At 39.5% G+C, this 20,139-nt stretch overlaps 2 protein-coding genes across 13 annotated transcripts in view; both read left to right on the top strand.

Annotated features, from left to right (window-relative positions):
* USP33 (ubiquitin specific peptidase 33) overlaps positions 1 to 7,042 on the top strand; it is a 46,353-nt gene extending 39,311 nt beyond the window's left edge. For 4 of the 5 annotated variants that reach the window (XM_031050928.2, XM_031050927.2, XM_031050930.2 and 1 more), the window contains exons 22-25: positions 448 to 556; positions 2,420 to 2,522; positions 3,278 to 3,346; positions 5,828 to 7,042. In XM_031050928.2, the coding sequence (XP_030906788.1) occupies positions 448 to 556; positions 2,420 to 2,522; positions 3,278 to 3,346; positions 5,828 to 5,985 (439 nt within the window). In that variant the 3' untranslated portion in view covers positions 5,986 to 7,042. Of the gene's footprint in view, positions 1 to 447; positions 565 to 2,419; positions 2,523 to 3,277; positions 3,347 to 5,827 lie in introns of all 5 variants that reach the window. The other variant, XR_004080871.2, reaches the window with a different exon arrangement.
* Positions 7,043 to 19,318: 12,276 nt separating this feature from the next.
* ZZZ3 (zinc finger ZZ-type containing 3) overlaps positions 19,319 to 20,139 on the top strand; it is a 61,650-nt gene continuing 60,829 nt past the window's right edge. For 6 of the 8 annotated variants that reach the window (XM_034063577.1, XM_034063576.1, XM_034063575.1 and 3 more), the window contains exon 1: positions 19,319 to 19,423. The gene's annotated coding sequence lies outside the window, so the exon portion shown is untranslated. Of the gene's footprint in view, positions 19,424 to 19,715; positions 19,744 to 19,857; positions 19,917 to 20,139 lie in introns of those variants that run through there. The other 2 variants (XM_034063571.1, XM_034063570.1) reach the window with 2 other exon arrangements.

The following is a 20,139-nucleotide window of genomic DNA, read 5'->3' as shown; positions in this document are numbered from 1 at the left end:
TAAGAACAAAACAATAAGCAAGTTTAGAGGCTGGTGTCAGGGAGGGAGCAAACTGATGAGCCTGCAGTGGAATGGAGGAATATGCTTAAAATAAAACTGTCTGGAACATTTCCATAGATTGTTTCCTGGAGGCCTTTAATAAAATCATACAGGGTGTATATATAACAGAATACTTGCTCACTGACATGTTCTTCCCATAGTAACACCTTTTGAAGCATGTGATACAGTAGTTTGAGATGGTTTCTACTGGCTGTAGGCAGTTGGGACTTGGAGGATGGTTGTGTCTTAGCATGGAGTACAAAATATTACTAGGAAAATATAGTATTTGTGGATCAAATGGCAGTGTGACTGGCATTGATCAGACTTAGGTTAGATATTACAAGAAAACACTTGCTCTGTCTACAGATGCATGATCACAAGGTTAATGTCTTTTTACATTTTCTGCAGGTATGGAGGAGGACCAGCTGTTAACCATCTGTATGTTTGTCACACCTGCCAAATAGAGTCTGAAAGAATTGAAAAAAGAAGGAAAAATGAATTGGAAATGTTTATTCGGGTAAAAAAGTAAACACTTATTCATTCTGCTTTTTGACATCACCTGATACTCATGAATTGACCCAAGGGCTTATGAGAAGTGCATAGGTGATTCCTGAAATGAATGGACTTCCTTAAATATCTGTGTACCTATTTAGAATCCCTTCTTTCCTGTTTGCAACAGTAATGTTCTTGTCATATCCCAGATAACTTTATATGAAAATGTGCTTAGAGAAAACATTTTATTTCTTAAATCGCTTTTTTATAGTATAGAAATGGTGCAGCCCACATGATCAGTTGTTCTTTATACACTGCCAGTGATCTGTTCTGTGCAATCTGAGAAGGTTTAAATGCAATAATGCTGTGCCAGCAAAACATTAATTATAATCTTTAGTTCTAATTTCAAAAATATCATTAGATATGTAAACAAGCATAAATAATTCAGTGTGAAGTAAATACCTTCATGTTCTAATACAACTGTAAAATTAATATCAAGCAGCTAGTGTATTTTCCATGAGTTAAGAGTTTATATGCATGAGTCTAGTAGTAAGGGCTTTGTAATTCTTAAACAAAACTGTTTTCAAGTTTTCAGTGAAAATGAATGCAGAGAGATTGGAGTCCCATTTATGCTACCTTCCTTATTGAGAGGGAGGAAAAACAAAATTGCAGCTGTTCTTTTAGCTCTCTCTGTGCTTTAATTGTACTTCAGAGGTTGTGTCAGCTTTTCCATGTTTTAACTGCTATTTGAACTTCTTAGTAATTTTTCTCTAGACTGGGTTAACACTGGATAGTAATTATTATTATTAACAACATGGAGTCAAACTCATGTGTTTTAGTGATCGATATCTCTTCAGTATAAACAATGATTATATGTGCACTGTTGTGTAAGTATTGTTACAGACAGAAATTTCTATTAACCTCTATTAAGGCTGCGGTAGGCAGTGATTGCAAAACTTACTCTATCTGAAACCTTAAGTTGTATTGATGCTTTAGGTTCATGGCTATGTATAGCTGTACTATTACAGAGCTAAAAGATAGTGGCTTTAAAGGTTTAAATGACTTTTTGCATGTTTCTTAATAATATTGTGAAAAGATCTGTAGTCTCTGAAAAAGAATAAAATGTTTAAAATCTTAATTTTTAATTAGGTTTAAATTAATTTTTAATTTAGGCTTTTAATAAAATCCTAAAATCGTAATTATAAAAAATACAATTTTTTTTTTTTTACAATGATAGAATGAAATTAGTGAAATACAGCTGAGACTTAGGTATTGTTTGGGAATTTATAATTTCACTTACATTGCTGTGCAACAGAAACTCAGAAAACCAGGATGTGATTTTTGGGCTTGGCTTTTTAAACTGAAGCAAAGAAAAGTCCCAGTGCGTGAGTTCACTGTGCCTTGCCTGAAATCATACTGGCATCTGGCCAATGTATTAAGGAAAAGATAAGCATAGATGAAGATATAGGTCATCACACAAAGAACCTTCCATAAAATTATGGAGCAAATCTTTCAAAACACTGTTTTAATTTAAAAGAAATAAGTTGGCTGCTTTCGTCAGTTACTTCAAAGTTCAGCCTCCACTGTAATTATCCAGTAGTGTTTAATGGGGATAAGCACTTGTGCTTAACTTAAAAACTGCTGTTTCAGGAAAAAATAGATAAACAATGAAAGAATAAATAATCTTCTAATACAAAGGCTACCACTACATCAAAATCTCACCTCAGGAATTCACTATATATTTACTGTTCTGATGGTCAGTAGATCTTTAAAATGTCCTGTAGCAATGTAACGTTATGCTGTTAATAATTACAGTGGTTAAAATAACTCAGTAGTTTAAAGGCAGAAAGGAGGCAAAGGCAGAAAAACAGATTCTTTCTCCTTTCAGCTTAATAGAGCATTCCAAGAAGAAGAATCTCCATCAACATTTTACTGCATCAGTATGCACTGGTTCAGAGAATGGGAAGGATTTGTAAAGGGTAAAGACAGTGGTAAGTTGTGCTCCATTTCTACATATGGGTAATCCTTTATTTTTTTGTTGTCATGTAGTGGTACTGTTGAAATAAATTGGTTTTTCTTTGTTAGAAGGCTGTAGGAAGAACAGATAGAGAAGGCAGTGAAAGCTCTTAAACATCTAAGACAACAGTTGTATAGGTTACAAATATATCCATGAACCAAATTACAGAATATAGTCAAATAATACATAAGAATGGATAATGAGATAGTTGTGGAAGGAATGTTGCTTGTTTACAGGGGTTTGGCTGTTAGCACACCAGGAAAATTGGATGTAAGTACAAGGAGGAGTGGATTTTGGTGTGCAAATTGATAGGTAATACTGTAGCTTCTGGATGTGACCTCGCTCACAACGTAAACTCATAGATAACTGAGTAACTACTATAATAAAATCTTTTTAGCCTAATTTAAGTGCCTCTAAACTTCTGAAATAGTAACATTGATAAGATGTTCTACAGTCTTGTCTGACTGTTCTAGGAAAACTTTGCTAGGGCTAAGGATTAGGATTAATTTGTGTTTTACATTGCTTAAGACTTAGTAAAATGAATGCTTTGAAAAACTTGCTCTTAATTAAAATTCTGATTCACTTTTAACAACTTGGAACATCCTGTTACGCAGTATAAGAACAAGTGGTAAACAAACAAGCTGTTTCTCTTTCCATTTGAAAATAGCACCTCCAACCTGCCATTTGTTTTCAGCTCTCCCAATTTTAATCATCTTTGTGTCACACTAGATCCTCCTGGTCCTATTGATAATGCTAAGATTGCAGTAACAAAATGTGGAAATGCTGTCCTAAAACAAGGTAGGTGTCCAGTATTGCTGCAGCTCTGGGCTCTTTGTGATCTATTTGCTGAAGCTTGGAAAATTTATGATAAATTCTTTTTTTAACTGTTACTGTAAAATGGCAATTCCTAGTGAATCTATGTTGCACTCATTCTGGGGGGATCAGCTTATTCTTTAAATAGATAGCTAATATCTATAATAAACTAATCCAAATGCAGATGAGAATGTAAAAGAAGGTGCAGAGTAACTACAGAATGGCAAAAGCATGCTTTGGCTTTGTATAGCTTGGTTTGATTTGAGTTCTCTTATTGTAAATTGTAAGATTCTTGGCTTTTAGACTGTCATATATCTGTATGTAGCTATTTGAATCTTAACATAATTTGACTTGATAGCTACTTCTCGCACAGTGGGAAATGAACCTCAGTAAGATGCTGTTGCTCATTTTCCTGTAAGTTGTTTTCCACTATATATTGCAAAAACCTCTCTAGCATGCAAAGATACAGATTTATTTGTTTTTTTTTGCAGTCAGATGCTTAATACCATTTATTTAAAATTCATAGTACAAAGATTCTAATATGGCCTGCTTTAGGAAGATGTAGACTTTCTGTGAATATTTAAATTTATTGTAGATCAGCTTAAAATAAAAAATTGCTTTATTAAGAATAATGTTTATTTAACTGGATTTTTTTTCCCCCAGTTTAATGCCTCTGCATACAGTGGCCCTATCATTGGCAGTTCACTGGAGGCCACTAGGCCCTGCATAAACCTCACCATTCTAAAATGTCAAGAGCTTATTTAAAAGGGTTCTTGCACGGATGAGTTTTGCAGTACACTTTAATGATTTAAGTGCTAATGTAGAATTCAAATACAAGGTATAAAACATATGACTGACATATTAAAAAAAATAATTTAGAATTAATAATACATAGCACATTAGCCAGTTGTTGACTTACCTTCAGCTACATTGGTTCAAATTAGAACGGGTAGAAATTAAGGCATATAGGCTGAGGAAAATTTGTCTAAGTCATGAGAATTGAGGTGGGTGTGCCACTGAATAGTGTACAGTATTACATCTGTTATCCAGTGGTCCTGTCCCAGTGCATTATTTCAGTTAAACCTGACGGGTAGAAGACCTGGAATGTGGATAATCTACTCCTGTGTCTGCAGAGATGGGAATTGTTTTTTGAGAACCTGAATGTAAATGAGTAAAACTGAGGCATAATGTCATGAGTACTGGTATAGGATTTGCATCATGACTTTCAGATGAAGTGTTGCATAGCTGAGTTCATGTAAGTAATCAAATGTGCAACTCTTTGTACCCTTAACAAGACAGATTAATTGTATCTGATTAAAGATACTGGGGGAAAACTTGCTCCAGTGCAAGTTTTTAATTTGTTGCTTAAAGAAGAGGGTTTTATTATGCTAGATGTCCTCTCTGCCTAGGTTAGTGTGAAGAAATCACTTCAGCTGTGTAACTGTCTCAGAATGGATTTGTGTGTAAAAACCAAAAGGGATGACATGCTGATGCTGCCTTGCCTTTTGCCACTATAAAATGTTCCAGGAAATTAGAAGTGATCGTTGGATGCTGACTTGAGACAGGAGAGGGACCTCCAGACAGAGGAATGGAATCATGAGCAAAGACTTTTTTAAAGACTTGGTTTTAAACTGAAAGAAGGTGGATTTAGAATAAATATTTGGAAGAAATTCTTCCCTGTGAGGGTGGTGAGGCACTGGCACAGGTTGCCCAGAGAAGCTGTGGATGGCCTATCCATGACAGTGTTCAAGACCAGATTAGAGGGGCTTTGGGCTACCTGGTCTATTGGAAGGTGTCCCTGCCCATGGGAAGGGGCTGGTACTGGGTAATCTTTAAGGACCTTTCCAAACCAAACTATTCTATGGTTCTGTGGTTCAATGACTTTAAACAGTGAATGAAAAGACATTAGGCTGACCCATCAATGCTATATACAAGGACCATCAGTAAGGCTGGTAATGTTCTAGTAGTGGTTTCTGTCAGGGGTTCTGGTAATTTCACTGTGGTTCTTGTACATTTGTTCTTTACCATCAATATTAATTTATTTAATAAAAACCGAGAAGTTTGAGTCATTGTACTTTACTGTGTAATTGGTGGGAGTGCATGTCCTTATATTAATATGACTTTTTGTTTTCTGTGTATCAATACCACTTGCCAGCTTGACTGTTAAATACCAAGTATTTATCATAGAACCTTCATGTGCTTTATGCTTGAGTTATGTTAAATACTGGATAATTTAGAGCAGGTACTTGTAAGAATCAAAGTACAAAATTAACACAAAATATGTCATTGGTTTTTGCAGTTGGTGCAAAAAAAAGCACAAATTCAATTTAGAGTTTTAAATTTTAATCTGGTGGGTTGTTTTTTTGTTTGTGGGTTTTTTTTGGTTTTGGGTTTTTTTTTGCATCTGTTATGGACTTTAATGAAATAATTATTCTAAATAGTAATAATTTTTTTTAATGTTTTCAGGTGCAGATTCTGGACAAATATCTGAAGAAACATGGAATTTCCTTCAGTCAATCTATGGTGGAGGTCCAGAGATTATACTCAGACCACTTATTCCTCCAGTAGAACCTGATATCTTGCAAACAGAGGAGAAGATTGAATTAGAAACTCGTGGTCTGTAGCTACTGAGAAAAAGATCAACTTGTAAGGAATCCAGCTTCCTTACAAAATGCCCAAAATACATTCCCAAAAGTTTTATTCTCTCATATCTGTTGGAGGCACAGCTCACTGGGCATTACATTAACTACAGAATAGTAAGTTGAAATATGTATTACAATTTGTTTAAATAAGAGGCAGTTTCTCTGTTTTGGAAGGCATGTGGTTTGTACATTTTGGAGTGTTTGGTCAATGGAAAAAAATGTAATTTCAGAACTTTTTGGTATAAGTCGAAGTCCTGTAATATCCCTTAGACTCAAAAAATGGGGACAAATCCTAGAGATGTTCAATAACCCTTTTCATTTCTGATTGGCTTCTGATACCTACAAACTTTTGCCTGTCTTAATTGTACAGTCTTGACAAACCTAAGTGTATGGGAAGTGTATTTTAAATTGAGTGCAACCAGTGATAAAGAAAAAGGATGTTAATCTCCTAAATGCTCAGGAAAAATATCTTATTTTGCACTGTTAAGTATATGAAATAAGTAGTGTATAATATCCAAATACTTATTGTATTTGAATGAATCAAACATTAGTTTAGATTGAATATTGTTTTAGTCAGCTAATGTCATAACTTATTACCTACTAAATTTTACATCTTATTATAGTCTTCTGTAACTCTATGAACCTGGCTAGCATCTTTAATAGTATATGTGACAAAAAGATTTAGTGTTCTCTAGGGTAATGTTTGAGAGCATGAAGTGTGAAATGTAAAAAGATCACGGACATGAGTGATACAAATTTCAGAAATTAAATTGTCTGGTCTCTTGAATTACATTCATAAACAGTTCCATTTGAAGGCTTTTATTGTATTGTTAAAAATTTTCCTTGGCATGATGACCTATAATGTCAGAAGCTGGATAAAATGTATATATTGCAAAACTTAATGGAATGATTCATAATGCGGAATGGCACTTGTTCTTGTTTTTGCCTGATATTGTTACCAAATAAGCAGCATTATTCAAGGCTGGATCAATAAAAAAAAAGAAAAAAACACAAAATAAATAAAACTGTGGAAGAGGAGGAGGGGAAGGTTTCTTAAATGTTTTTCATTTATTACATCAATACAGAAACTGTTGAAGTAATTCTGTGGTACTGCTCCTGCACCCATATAACTGTTTCTTGGCCCCTTTATGTGTGATGTCAGTTCTAGCTCCAAAGTAAGAAAATGCTGACATAACATTCTTCTGGATAATTTTCTATCTAGTAAGAAACCAAATTGGTTTTGAACTTTGTAAAGCACTTAAACCCATTCTGGTTAAAAAGCCACCTACAAAAGTCCTAGAGAAAGTATCCTCTAATGTATACTGTACTGAGGAATCAGTTCTGTCTGAATGTATATCCCAGTATTTTCCTCAGTCTACCTGAGAAGAACTAGAGCTAAGAATACAGCAGTGCAAATAAGAGGGGTAAGTGGACAGCCATATGAAGCCAGTGATTATATGGCTGGAACATAGGGAAAGCATTTTTCAATTTTAAACTATTGCAGGTAAATCTTGGCCAACCAGTTAAGTTTCTGCATTTTTATGTAAGTATTCTTTACATTCCATGGAAGGTCACAGGGCATTGCAGCTGCGAAGTCTTTCATGTACGTAGGTGTGTCTGACAATGCATTTGGACAATTGTATATTAGTAGATAATACATTTGAAATTCAATACCAAATTACCCCTGTATGTAAGGTAACTACTCTCAGTTACTACTGCAGGCTTGTCTTACCAAGGTGAAGGTAACTTGCCTTCTCACCAGTCAATAGTAACTTGCCAACGCTGGCCTAAACTAAACCTGGGTCTGTACGGTCTGATTTAAACTCTGTTGTTTGGGGATTTTTGCTTTGGTGTCTGGGGCTTATTTTGTTGTGCGTTCTTTTTGTTTGTTTGTTTGTTTGTTTGGGGGGTGTTTTTTTTTTTGGGGGGGGGTGTTTTTATTTTGATGTTTTGCTGAGGTTTCATCTCATTTAAGCTATTAGAGTTCTCTAACATACTAAATCTAAGTAACAATGATGGTTAGGCTTGAATGCTTTAGAAAGATTTTTTTCTTGCATGCTGTTCTTAATTGGAAACTTGGGAAATATTTTATTGGTTAAAGCACTGTATGGGGATCAGGTTTACTGATTTATTGAGGGTTTTCATTAATAATCTGGATGGTGGAACAGACTGCCCCTGTAAAACTTGCCAGAGAAAAATGGATTCAATGTTAGGGACATCAGCTTGTCAAGGGAATGAAGCAGTTCTGTGCTGAGTACTCTGGATATTATAGCAGATCAGACTGAGTTAAAATCCAGTGATAACCAAAACAAAACCTGTTCTGGGTGATGGTAACAAAAGCATCAGATGTGAGGCACAGGAGGTAATTATTCTGCTCTACTTGTTGCTGGGTTTGTTGTGAGATCTCATCTGTACAGTTCCCAATTTTGGATGCTATATGATGATAAATACAAGTTGAGGTTATTTCAGTGAGAGAGAGTAACAAGACTGTGTTGAAGACAAAAGTTGTTTTCTTGCTTAAAAGAATAGCGAAGGTGCAAGACCACCAGCGTGGACTTAATTGCTGGATAATAGTGAACAATTTTTCCTGGAGGAGTAGGGATGTTTGCCTCAGCTTTAGCACTGGTGACCTATGCTGGGTTTATGCAGACCATTAGAAATCTAGAAATCTTCTAGCAGTTTTGTCAGTCTTTTCCACTGGGTATCTGGGAATCCATAGGCAGGCACAATCTCAAACTATGAATCACATAGATCAGTGTGTGAAATGCCTCTGTCACAGTGGTAAAAGGCACTTTCATACTACAGTTGGTTGTCTGGCTTTAAAAAAGCCCAGCAAAACAACAAAAAACTCCTGAGTTTGCAGAAGCTAAATAGATGTGTTTGTTTTTAACACACTGTTCCAAAGGGATGACTGTCTTGCTTTTAGTCCTTTGAGAGCTCAGCAAGGATTTTTATGCCACAGAAATGGAACTAGCCTCTTAAATCAAGACAGTGTGAGAGAACTCCAGATGGATGGCTTGTGTATGCTGGAGGGAAGGTAACAATTCAGAGAATAGGTAAAGGAGAGGCCTTTGAAAAGCTGTCTGACTCACAGCAGAGAAAGAACGCGTCTCGGGAAGAGGCTGTGGAAATTATTTTTTTCCATAAGCCTTTCACCAGACTATTTGGATTCTTTGTTCATTTGTTTCCAGTTGAGGAAACACAGAAATGTGTTAGTGTGCCAGGGAAGCTGTCATTTCAGAATGAAAAAATCTAGTAGAGTCCTTGTTTTAGGCCTGGGAATCTCAATGTGAGCTGTTAGAAGCCTGCTGTTCAGTCTGGTAACTTTTAATTCTTCTAGAGAAAACTGGGGATGGGGGGTTGGGATGGTGTAGGGGGAACTTATGAGCTTTAAGCCTTATTTTCTCGAACTTTTTGAAGTGTTCTTGCAAGTAGTACAGCTAATCATTTATCTGAACCCTCAAAATCAAGGGTAGGGCTTCAGCCACTGTGATGTAGCTGAACAGTGTAATTGGAGGGAAAAATATCAGTGGAAGGGCTATTGAATTCCTCATTAGTAAAATAAGATGTTTAGTGGTGAGAGCTAAGTAGTCCATCTGCTTTATAAAGCAAATAAAATTATCTGCTTGTTAGCTGTAAAATTATCCTGTGTTAAAGTTCTACTGACTTAAAGGCCTTTCCTTTAAGTCTGACTCTTCCTTTCCTGTGACTGGAGCATTAGGAAATGAAGGAAGTTGTGAAGACAAATCTATGTTGCAAATTTATTATTTTAACTTCAGTAATCCAGAAAGCTGTTTCTGCAAGTGTAATTTCAATTAGTTCTGTGACTAGGGGTAGGTACCTATATATACATAGAGAGCAATGCATATAATCCATATCTCTAATCTCTTAATTGAACTGTGGCTGGAGGCACTACAGTAATTGTTTTTGGCTCTATGTTGGAATAGTGACCTTAAGTAGATATATCCAGTAAAGTTTGGGCTTTGTTTTCAGATAGATAAATGATACTCAGCTGAGTGCTGTAATGGGTGTCAGCCTTCCCATTGGTAGTGGTGTGAAAGTTCATACACTGTTAGAAAGCTATATCAAGAGAAGATGAAAAGGCTAATTTTATTAATAATCAGACAAACTCAGAACCATTTTCATAACTCTGCTTATGTTGTTTGAATGACATTGTCATCTTCAGCTCTTGAGCTGCCTGAATCCTTAAACCAATGTTTTAAGGTATTCTCTAATACCTGTTTGCAAAAACTGCTGTAGGGTAAGCTGTCTGTGGTGAGGCACCACAGATCTGCCAAATCTGAAATCAAGGGACAACAGCCACACCCGTTGTTGCTACACATCCCTGGCACTGGGAAAGAGCTCTTACATTTGGGTTTTACTGCTCTGTCCAGATACGGTACCATGACTTGCAAACCTACTACCTGGAAGCTAATTTATTTAGGTTTTTTTATTTAACTAACCTGTTTCTCCTCACTGATGATATCATATTTGATGTGAAAGTTCTAGTCTGCTTAGCTTTGCTTGGGAATCATAGTTGTGGGAATACATGCTGTTCTGCCAAGACAGCTATATTGATAAGAGTTAACTTCTGACAAAGCTATACAAGTAGTTCCTTACTACATAACTCATTACTCTGGAGGCTAGATGATAATGTATTCTTAGAAATCTGTCCTTCCAACAGAGTGCAACACTTGGTGACATCTGGAAGAATTTACATTTAGAGCCTTTTGTAAATTTGTATGGTCTCATATTTTGGTAAAGAGAGCCTCAGAGCATGGTAATTTCATGTAAGTATGTGTTGAGTTAGCAGTATGTACCACTGACAGTAGGATACCAGCAGAAAATGCTAGAAGTCTGGCTATAAAATATGTAATGTGGATGAAGCAATTTTCATTTGTGGAGCAAAAGTTAAGCATGCCATTTTATAAATCTGATGTAATCTGATGTGCTATGTTAATGTAACATATAAGAATCCTGCTTGCCAGATTCAAAACTTACATAGCAATTGTTTTTTTCTAACACAACATCCCCTAGGTTTTCTTAAAAGGGCTAAAGCCTATGAGGTTTTTTTTCAAGTTGTTATTGTAGGCATTTATTTATAATGATACTGCTAACTTTGGGGTTGTTTTTTTTTTTTTTTTGCTTGAGAGATTACCCTGTTATCATTTAAATTCATTTGGAAAAGCAAACCTGAGATGTGGGAAATTTGCAGGGAAATTTACAGATTATCTGCTTAAAGGTCTCTTCGTATTTGCCATACAGCTATTTTATACTGAACTAAGAAAATTCTGTTCCATTTATTCCTTTTGAATTCTGTATATACATCTGGCTTAGTGCAGTCTAAGCAGTTTTCTCACTGAAAACCTTTCAGCTCTTCATTTTGCCCAGGAAATGAGTAAAACAACTAGGCTTTTTCATTTTTCCAAACAGATGGCTTTTCTGGCTTCTCTCTATACTTAAGCCATCCAGAGCTGACAATTAGTAGCAGGAAGCAAAATAAGAGTTCTAGATTTCTGAAGTGTCACAAAGAAAGACAAATCACTTTCAGTGTTATTTCACAGAAATTATCTGGTTGAAAACAAACTTGGTTTATATTACCCTTCAAAATACTAGCGGAGAAGAAAATAGCCTTGTTCAGTAAAAAGTGTCACTAATGGTGAAAAGTATAACTTGTTTTCTTGAATATATTCTGTAGTATATATATATCTATTTAAAACATGACACTTGTGTTAAGAATAGCTTCAGCCTAGCTTTCAGCCGTTCAACAAGGTGACATGGCTGTTTCTCCATATAAAGTGTGAATCCTGCCACGCAGTAAGATAAAATGATCTGTTTATAATCCATTTAATATTACAGATGTTTGCCTACAATAGCAGAGTCCTGTTTTCCATAGAGACCTGGTATTCTTTACTGTGCCACAAAAGTTTTTTAAATGTATGTCAGCCAAGACATCCAGCTAGGAAAAGATCTATTTGTGAGAAACGTATCGCTTGATGTTTCTGATAGGTTTTATGGATTGTTAGTCATAGTACATGCCAAGTTAACTTCATGACAAGTTTCTTTATAAAGGCCGTAGATGGGTATATGCACGGACTTCAGAAAATGTAATAGAAACTTGATCACTCAAATAGGATGTTTATAACACCAATAAGCAAGAAATCTAATTTCCTGAGTTGTTCAAGATTGATTAGCTGAAAGGGTATAAAATACAAGTTCTCATCATTAAAATGAGTGGACATGAGGAAATACAGTTGGTACTTGGCTTACTGGTTATATGCCATTATGAAACGAACTATCAGTAAAAAAGTAAAGTTGGAGTAACAGGAATACACTGGTTATTTATGCTGGGTTTATACAATGCTAGTGAATCTCAAATCACTTATTTTTTTTACTCGTCATTTCTTCAGCATCGTGGGAGGTGTAAAAATAAAACAGTAACCATCCACAAAGTGTTTTCATAATATAAATGAAGTTGAGCACATTTCACTTCCAGATATGTTTCTCCTTTCCTACTTAGAACTCACAAAGAACTTATTTATACATTAAGAACTTTAGTAAGATCTCGTTTTGGAGTAACTTACTACATGGGAATGTAAATCTTGAAGTAGTTTGTTCATAAAAATAAAGAGGACAAAGGAGAGTAAGAAAAAAAACAACTTCAAAATAAATTGTCAGCTGTCAAAAATAGCAATTTTTGTCTCTTATCTCACAGGACAATGCCAAGACCTTTTAATTTTGGTTGTTCATGAGTAATTTTGCCCAGAAATGAATATTTTTCTATGTGACTGATTTTATTATGTCCAGTGTGTTTTTTAATGTACATGCTAAAACAAGATGTCCTGGTAACCATGGTGATACATTGCCCCCCCCCTTCCCCCCGGGTGTCTGTTAAAATGCCAAACCCAAATGAACAGAGATGCAGCACTTGCTCATGCTGTGAATGCACATTTGTTTCCACCAATGCATACACCTCCTCTTTAGCACCAGAAGTAAGATTAGGTTAAGATTTTTCTGCTTTTACACAAGAAATGCATTCATACATGCCAAAATGCTAATTGATTGGCATCGATTAATTCAGTTGAACAATATTTTCATTTAAATTTCTAGTCTAGTACTGAGGGGTTTATATTTAGACTGACTTCACAATTTAACTGTTAAAAAAAGGCAAGAAATGAGACCTTTAGTTAGCTATGAACTGTTCTTTGGTGTCCCATTCTCTGAATAATTTTTAGTAAGGGAAATGTTTTCTCTCTTACCTTGTTTGTAGTAAAATTGTTTTCCAACCAAGCAGGGTAGTAGAGATAGCCTATCAACCTAAATCAGTAGCAATCTCCACTTCATGTGTGACCTTTACTTTGCCCATTGAAGTGCAGAGGCTAGTGTTCCTGGTCTCTTTCTGTAGCTAGAAAAAGATACAGGTACTGTCTGGGTTTCTGTTCTGCATGCTTCCTCCAGAAGATGTTATGTCTGCTGATGGCACTCTTAACTCAAATCTGAAGTGTGCCAACCCTCCACTCTGACTTTGAGCCCTGAACATGGATCTTTCCTTCTTAAATGGTCAGTGGTGTGGGTGCCTGCTTGTGTGTGATGGCAGTTGGGTTTGAATAAAAATTACATCTTTCACATCCTGTGTGAGACAGCCCTAATCACAACCTAGGCTTGCCTTTTAGACAACTTTCCTATTCAGAACAATGAATGTGCCTAAAGGCCAGGCAGAAATTAGCCAGTTTTTTTTTTATTATTTTTTCAACTTTTAATTGTGTTTTTCTGGTTTACATTGCACATACCACATGCTGTTCAGTTTGAGTAACAACAGAGCTTTTTATTGTGGTCTAGTACCTGAAGGAATGTGCAAGGTTGTCAAAAGAGTAACCAGGATATTCCATGACCTAACATCTTTGTGTAGGTTGTACACAGTTCAAAGTGCCATACAAGTAACAAAGGGAAGTTTCTAAAGGTGATAGGAAAGAAAAGTGATTGAATAGGCATTCATAACATCTCTAAGGGGTAAAACTCCTAGAAGAAGCTAACTAACTCTTAAAGTTAGTGCCGATGTGAACACTCCAGTAAGGTAGCTAGTAATATGGACTTTGGTTTTTCAGTAGCACTAGGCAAAACCACCTGTGTCCATACAGATCCAGCTCCCATTGTAATCCCATTTAGTCAAAATTTCCCTGTCTCACATACATGAAATATTCCAGAATCTGTAAGTCCCTGGACTGTTTTCTTGAAGTCTGAGTCGAAGTTTATATAGTAGAATAATGGCATGCTCAAAGTAACTGAAATACATGAATAGCTAATTAAAATACTTTAGACACCAATATTTCAGTTTTGAAATATAAAACCTCACTTAAGCATTAAAAATGAAGTAGAATACTTTCTGAAAAACAAGGAGCTTCCCTACTGCTATACTTTTATGTTTAATGAGTTCCAATCTGGAATATTTTTTTTAATAATGCACTACAGTCTAGCTATCATTTCATATCTACCTGACGTTGAAGCCCCTACTGAAACTAGAAAAAGCCACTTAAATGGGAATATGCCACATGCTAGGAGTGGTTATGCACTGTATTGGATATAATCTAAGTAATTATTAAACATAAGTTTCAGATGTACTTAACCACAACTTTTTTGAGCAGTCTGGATTAGATTGCCCCTACTTTAAACACACAGGTATAACATGGAAATAAACACACTTAGGAAGTTACTAGTTTAACTGTTGTAATTGGCAACTTGCTTTTTCACCATGAACTATAACATCTTTCAAAACTATGGTCCACTCTGCAGTAGTCTGTGTGGTTTGCAAGACTCCTAAATTGTCTAATGTATGCCTCCTTTATCATTCTGTTTAATGGAGCTAGAAGTTTGATTTCCCTCCAACCTTGTCTCACCAAAAAGAGTTTCATACAACCAGACATTCCAAGCTTCTGGCTGGAGTGGACTTATTTTGATCAGATATTAGATATAAAATTGCACACTTATATCAAATTTACCACAATTGCATTTTTCAATAATGATTTTAGTATTTTTTAAATCATTATATTTTACATGCCAAATTCCATAACTACTGTAAAATCTTTGTCCAAGTAGTATTTGAAGTAGTTGAAATATTCAAAACATGTGTTTTGTTACTATATAACTCAGTTGATAGTATTGTAAATTTGAATACAAGCTGTGGCAAATAGCCTGTAAATCTGATGTAAACTGGCTACCAAAGCCACACCTTGGTGAGTCAGTATGGGATGTCTTCAGGCAGAATTTTTTTGGTTTTTGCTTTTTCACATTTAAACACAAAACAAAATTGTTTATCCAAAGCATTTTGCTTCAGATAAAACCACTGAAAATGCTTTGTTGCTGATGATGATCTTAAGGGAAAGCTAGCCTTTCTCATACTTGCTATTTACATAGCAGCATGAAAGAAAATAAAAAGAAGGAAAAGAAAAAAAAAAATAGGGCTTTCCAGGCAGTAAAGAGGCAGAATTGAGCTGCAAAACAGAGGACCTGTAACAAAATATTAAGTGATTCTGTGTTAAGGATGCACATTTAAGAAAAAATGGTCTTAACTTTTGTTTTAGATCAATAAAGTCTTCCCTTTTATAATATTGTTTTCTGTAGCTAGCTGTTGTTGGAATTTTCTTCTCAAGAATGTAAATGCTTTTTTTTTTTTCTTTCAGAAATATGTAAATACAAGATCCAAAGCACCACTAACAAATACCTACAAACAATCACTGAGATGGTAATTAGTGCAGAGAGTTTTGAGCATTGTACTGAGCCAACTTGCATCCAGTCCAGAATGGTTTATGAGGTTTGGAAGTTTGACCCTATTGAACCTAATCTGGCTTGAGGAAAATTCTCTTTGCTCTTGTCAGGCCTTATTGTGCAGCCACTTGAGTAATTCCATACAACCAGCTCATCCATACAACCAGCTCATCCAACACCACTTCCCCTGAGTCAAAACACATGAGCCTGAGCTGAACTCTGGAGATGAATTCAGCTGTAATCTTCCTTGTCCTGCATGCCCTTTTCTTGAGCCAGTGTGGATCTAGAGCTGTAGCCAAGAACATAAGCCCTGTTTTAACTGCAGTGTTGGGTAGCAAGCAGTAATAGCTTGCTAATGCTGTTCTTGGGGCACATTGTAGATACCAGAGTAGCTGTCACAGAACTAACCTAGATTGTCTTTAGGATTAACATTGCAATAGTGCTGAGTTGTAAAGAGTGAACTGTGTTAATCTTTGGTCAGAAAAAGAAAACAACAAAACACATTTAACAATAGGAGAAGCAACTGGGCAATTATGGATTGAGATGATAGGTAGAAACATGATGCTGCCAGTGAAAGTATAAGCCATCCAACAGCTTCATCAAGCTGGATTTCATGGTTTTGGGCAGTTCTCCATGCACAAACATGAGCTGAGATTTCAGTGATGTGGAGGGATATAAAGCATCTCAGCTCCTGATTTTTTAGAAAATACTGACTTGGAGGAGGGGAACTCATGCAGTGGGTTTTAGCTTGTCCCATTGTAACATGCTGAAAAGCTCTCATTAAGACCAATTTTCCTTGATCAGAATAGTGGGTGGTTTGGGGTTTGTTTTGCTACCAGCATTGATGAGCCCAGAGATACTGTTAGTGCCCTATAAGTAATACTCAAGGCTGCCCACAATAAATACAACTACCTGTTACTGGAACAAGACAGGTGCCGTAGCACAGAGGGAACTGCAGCTGTGAGATTTAGGAATGTGATTGGGGTAGAGTGTAAGGAGTAAGGAAGACTGACTCAAGTGAAAATGCACTGGAGAAAGCAATGTGCTGCTAGGCAGAAGCATATTCCTTTATACTTAGGAATTATTTAAAAGCTGCTATCAGATACAATGGAGAAGGTGCTGCAGCATAGCATGAGTGGATGAAAAAGAGATTTTGAATTGTGGGGAAAAAAGAGTGGATGTAAAGCCCCAACCAGCTTAAAACAAAGCTGTTTATGTTTAAATGTAAATTCTCTTGGGTGGAGGTTGTAATAAACCTGCTTGATCTCAGACCTTACTACACATGGACTACTTTTTTTACTTCCTTCTTTGCACAGTGTTAATGCTCCCCTGCAAGGTTAGCTGAGCCAAACTGCCCTGTAGATACACAATGCTGGATTCAATCCAGGGAAAAGCAGGGGGCACCTAGAGGTGGAGCAAGGGCCCCGGGAGTATCCCTTTCATTAGCAGGAACCATTACCTGAAACACCACACCATTAACAACAGTTGTTCTTTGTTATCATCCCATAACTACACATTATTGCTTCTGAGGCAAGACGGCAGAACATAATACCTAAATTCTCCCCAGTGAATTGAAGGTAAATCCTGGTGCAGGGTGTGGTTAGACAATATAGTTCCACGGGTTTAATACTATTGCCAAAAAGTTACTGCTGCCAAAAGAGGATTGTCCTGTTCCTCCCCTCTCCTGGCAAAGCGCCCTCACCTCCATCTCGCATGCCGGCTCTCTTGTCGGTCTCCACAGTGAGCCAATACAGCTGAGAAGTAACACACAAGGAACAGGAACAGTTTATTGGTGGTTTCAGAAGTCTGACTGGTGTTTACTGTGTGTGTAGGTGAGCGGGCACAAAGACTGCGGGGTAGGAAAGATTCGGGGAAAGAGTGCTGGCTCCTGTCAGGAGGCCATCGGGTTAGGTCAGCTCTGTTGCTCAACTGCACCTTTAAACAGCCTTGGGAATTTGAAAATAAGCCTAAAAATGTAAGAAACCAATTGCTTTTGCACTGAAGCAGCTAAGAAGAACCCTTGGTTTTACTGTGAAAGCACCATCACTTATCTGACATGCAGTGGTATCTTCAGCCACTGCAGCTGTTCAGCTAAATGAATGTATTTCTAAATGGATTGTGATTCCCAACATTTTAGTGCTTACAGGTGCTCCTGCAAAAAGCATAATTCCTCATTCAGATCCGGGCAGACTGACAGAGGGCTGACTGCATGAGAACAGTGGCACAGATTCAAGAACAAAAATTTCCTTCCCCCTCTTGTGGGATTTCAGTTGTTTTGACTCTGATTGAGAAGACGTCCAAGTCAGCAAGATGCAGGGAAAAGCGAGAACTGCTTGGGAAAGTGGAAAAACTACTGAGGTTTTCCTGCAGACTCTGGCATTGCAGTGTCTGTATGACTAGACTTCCAATTTGAGCAATTAGGACTTTATTAAATCTGCTTTCTTTATAAAGGTATCAATCGGTTGAATTACCATTCAGTCAGTAACTACTTTTAGACGCAGTTGAGAATATTCCTTAGTAGTTGGTCTTTGTCGTGTTTCAAAAAACCGTTTTAGCCTCGGATTTTCTAGCAATTTGGCAAGTTGTTAATTGTTCTGAGTGGAAATTTCACAAGCATTTAACAGGAAACTTTAGTCTTTTGTGTTTCTCGGCTAAAGCTCTTCAAAATGCATTCTAACTGGTGTATCAGTGTGAGGAACAAAACAACGAGAGGTTGCCAAGATAGTAAAACATACAGCCGTTCCTCTCTGCAGTGCAGAGGTGACTATCTCCTAGAGCAGGCTGGGTGTTAACTCATGTTAATCACATTCCTATTAGCAGAGAACCAGGCGGCACCAAAATAATACATTTGAAAGCCCGACTAGTTAATTTTTAGTCAGTCTGGAGGGCCGGACTACCCACGGACCCTGTGCTGAGGCACTGCTCGAAGAGAGAGTCAGGAGAGAGCGCTGGAAATTGTCCAGGAGCCCAACACCGCTTTGGTGGCACAAACCCGTCCGTGAAGGCAGGCGCGGGGACTGTAGAAGCAGAAGCAGCCCCGCAGGAACCGAGAAACAGCGCTTCCAGTCCTCAGGACGCTGCCCCCGAGCCCTGCTCCCCATTCCCCTTCCACGGCAGCAAACCTGCAAGTCACTCAGCGCTGGCTGGCGCGGCTTGCCGCCAGAGCAGCCCGCCGGAGGGGGCCACAGGGGGCCGGCCGTGGCGCTGCCCAGCACGGCGGGAGACACGCACCGCCGCCAGGGCTGCGCCGCTCTTCTCTTCCCGCCCCAGCCGCCCACGACAAGCTGCGTCCCTACGGGAGCCCCGCCAGGCACCTGCCCCGGCGCACTGGGGCACGTCCCGCCCCGCAGGCGGCCCTCCCCTCGGGGCACGCCCGCCCCCCGCCCGAGGGCAGTAGGCCGCCCCTCCGGCCGTTGGCCGCGGTCGCGGGCAGGCCGGGCCGAGCGCCTCCGCCCTCTGCCAGCAGGCGGAGCTGCAGGGAGCGGGTCCCCACCGCAGCGGTTGGAGGGGGAGGGGAAGGAAGCGGAAGGAGCCGCCGCCGCGCTGAGGAGAGCAGGCGCTGTGCGGAGCCGCCGCCGCTGCCTGGTGCGGGCGGCACGGAGGGAACGAGCCGCGCACGGGGCCGCGCGGTCCGGCCGCGCCGAGGAGCGGGCGCCAGGTGAGGGCTCGGGCCCGGGCGCGGGCCCGGCCCCGGGGGGAAGGGGGGACCCGGATGGTGCCGAGTTCGGAACCCGCGAGGGGAGGGGGCAGGAGGAGGAGGAGGAGGGAACGAGAGGGGGGAAAGCCCCCACGTGACCAGCGCGTGCAGGGAGGAGGTGGTGGCTCGCGCGCCCTGTTCGAATCAGCTGGCCAGCAGCGGCGCCTCGCGCGCGTGCGCGACGGCCCCGCCCCCTTCCCCTGCCTTACGTCTGCGTCTGTGCGCGCGCCCGGCCCGGCGGGGCCGGGGACACGTGCGCGGCGCCGCGGCCGCCATATTGGGTCTGAGCTGAGTGCGGGCGGCGCGAGCGCGCGGGGCCGGGCCGGGTCGCGGGGCTGAGGAGGGGAGGGTGGTGGGGGAGGAGTGCGAGGGGGAAGGGAAATCTCGCGAGGTCACGCGGTCCCTGCGGGAGCGGGCCGGCTGCGGGATGGCGGCGCAGCGCTGGGCGTGCTGGGTAATGGTAACGGGGGCCCGGGGGGCGGGGACCCTGGGACTAGCCTCCTCCCCGCCGGCGTGCCCCGGGCCACACGGGGAGCGGGGCGGGGTTGGGCGCCCCGGGGAAGCGCGACTGGCTCCGCTCCCTCCTCCCACCCACCACGGCCCTGCCCCGCCTCACCTCAGATCACCTCGCGCCTGCCCCCTCAGTGCCCGCGCCGCAGCCCCTCCTGACCCCCCTG

This window comes from Melopsittacus undulatus, chromosome 6 (genome assembly GCF_012275295.1).
Source record: "Melopsittacus undulatus isolate bMelUnd1 chromosome 6, bMelUnd1.mat.Z, whole genome shotgun sequence".
NCBI classification, from domain to species: Eukaryota; Metazoa; Chordata; class Aves; order Psittaciformes; family Psittaculidae; genus Melopsittacus; species Melopsittacus undulatus.
This window is presented reverse-complemented; position numbering and strand designations above follow the sequence as displayed.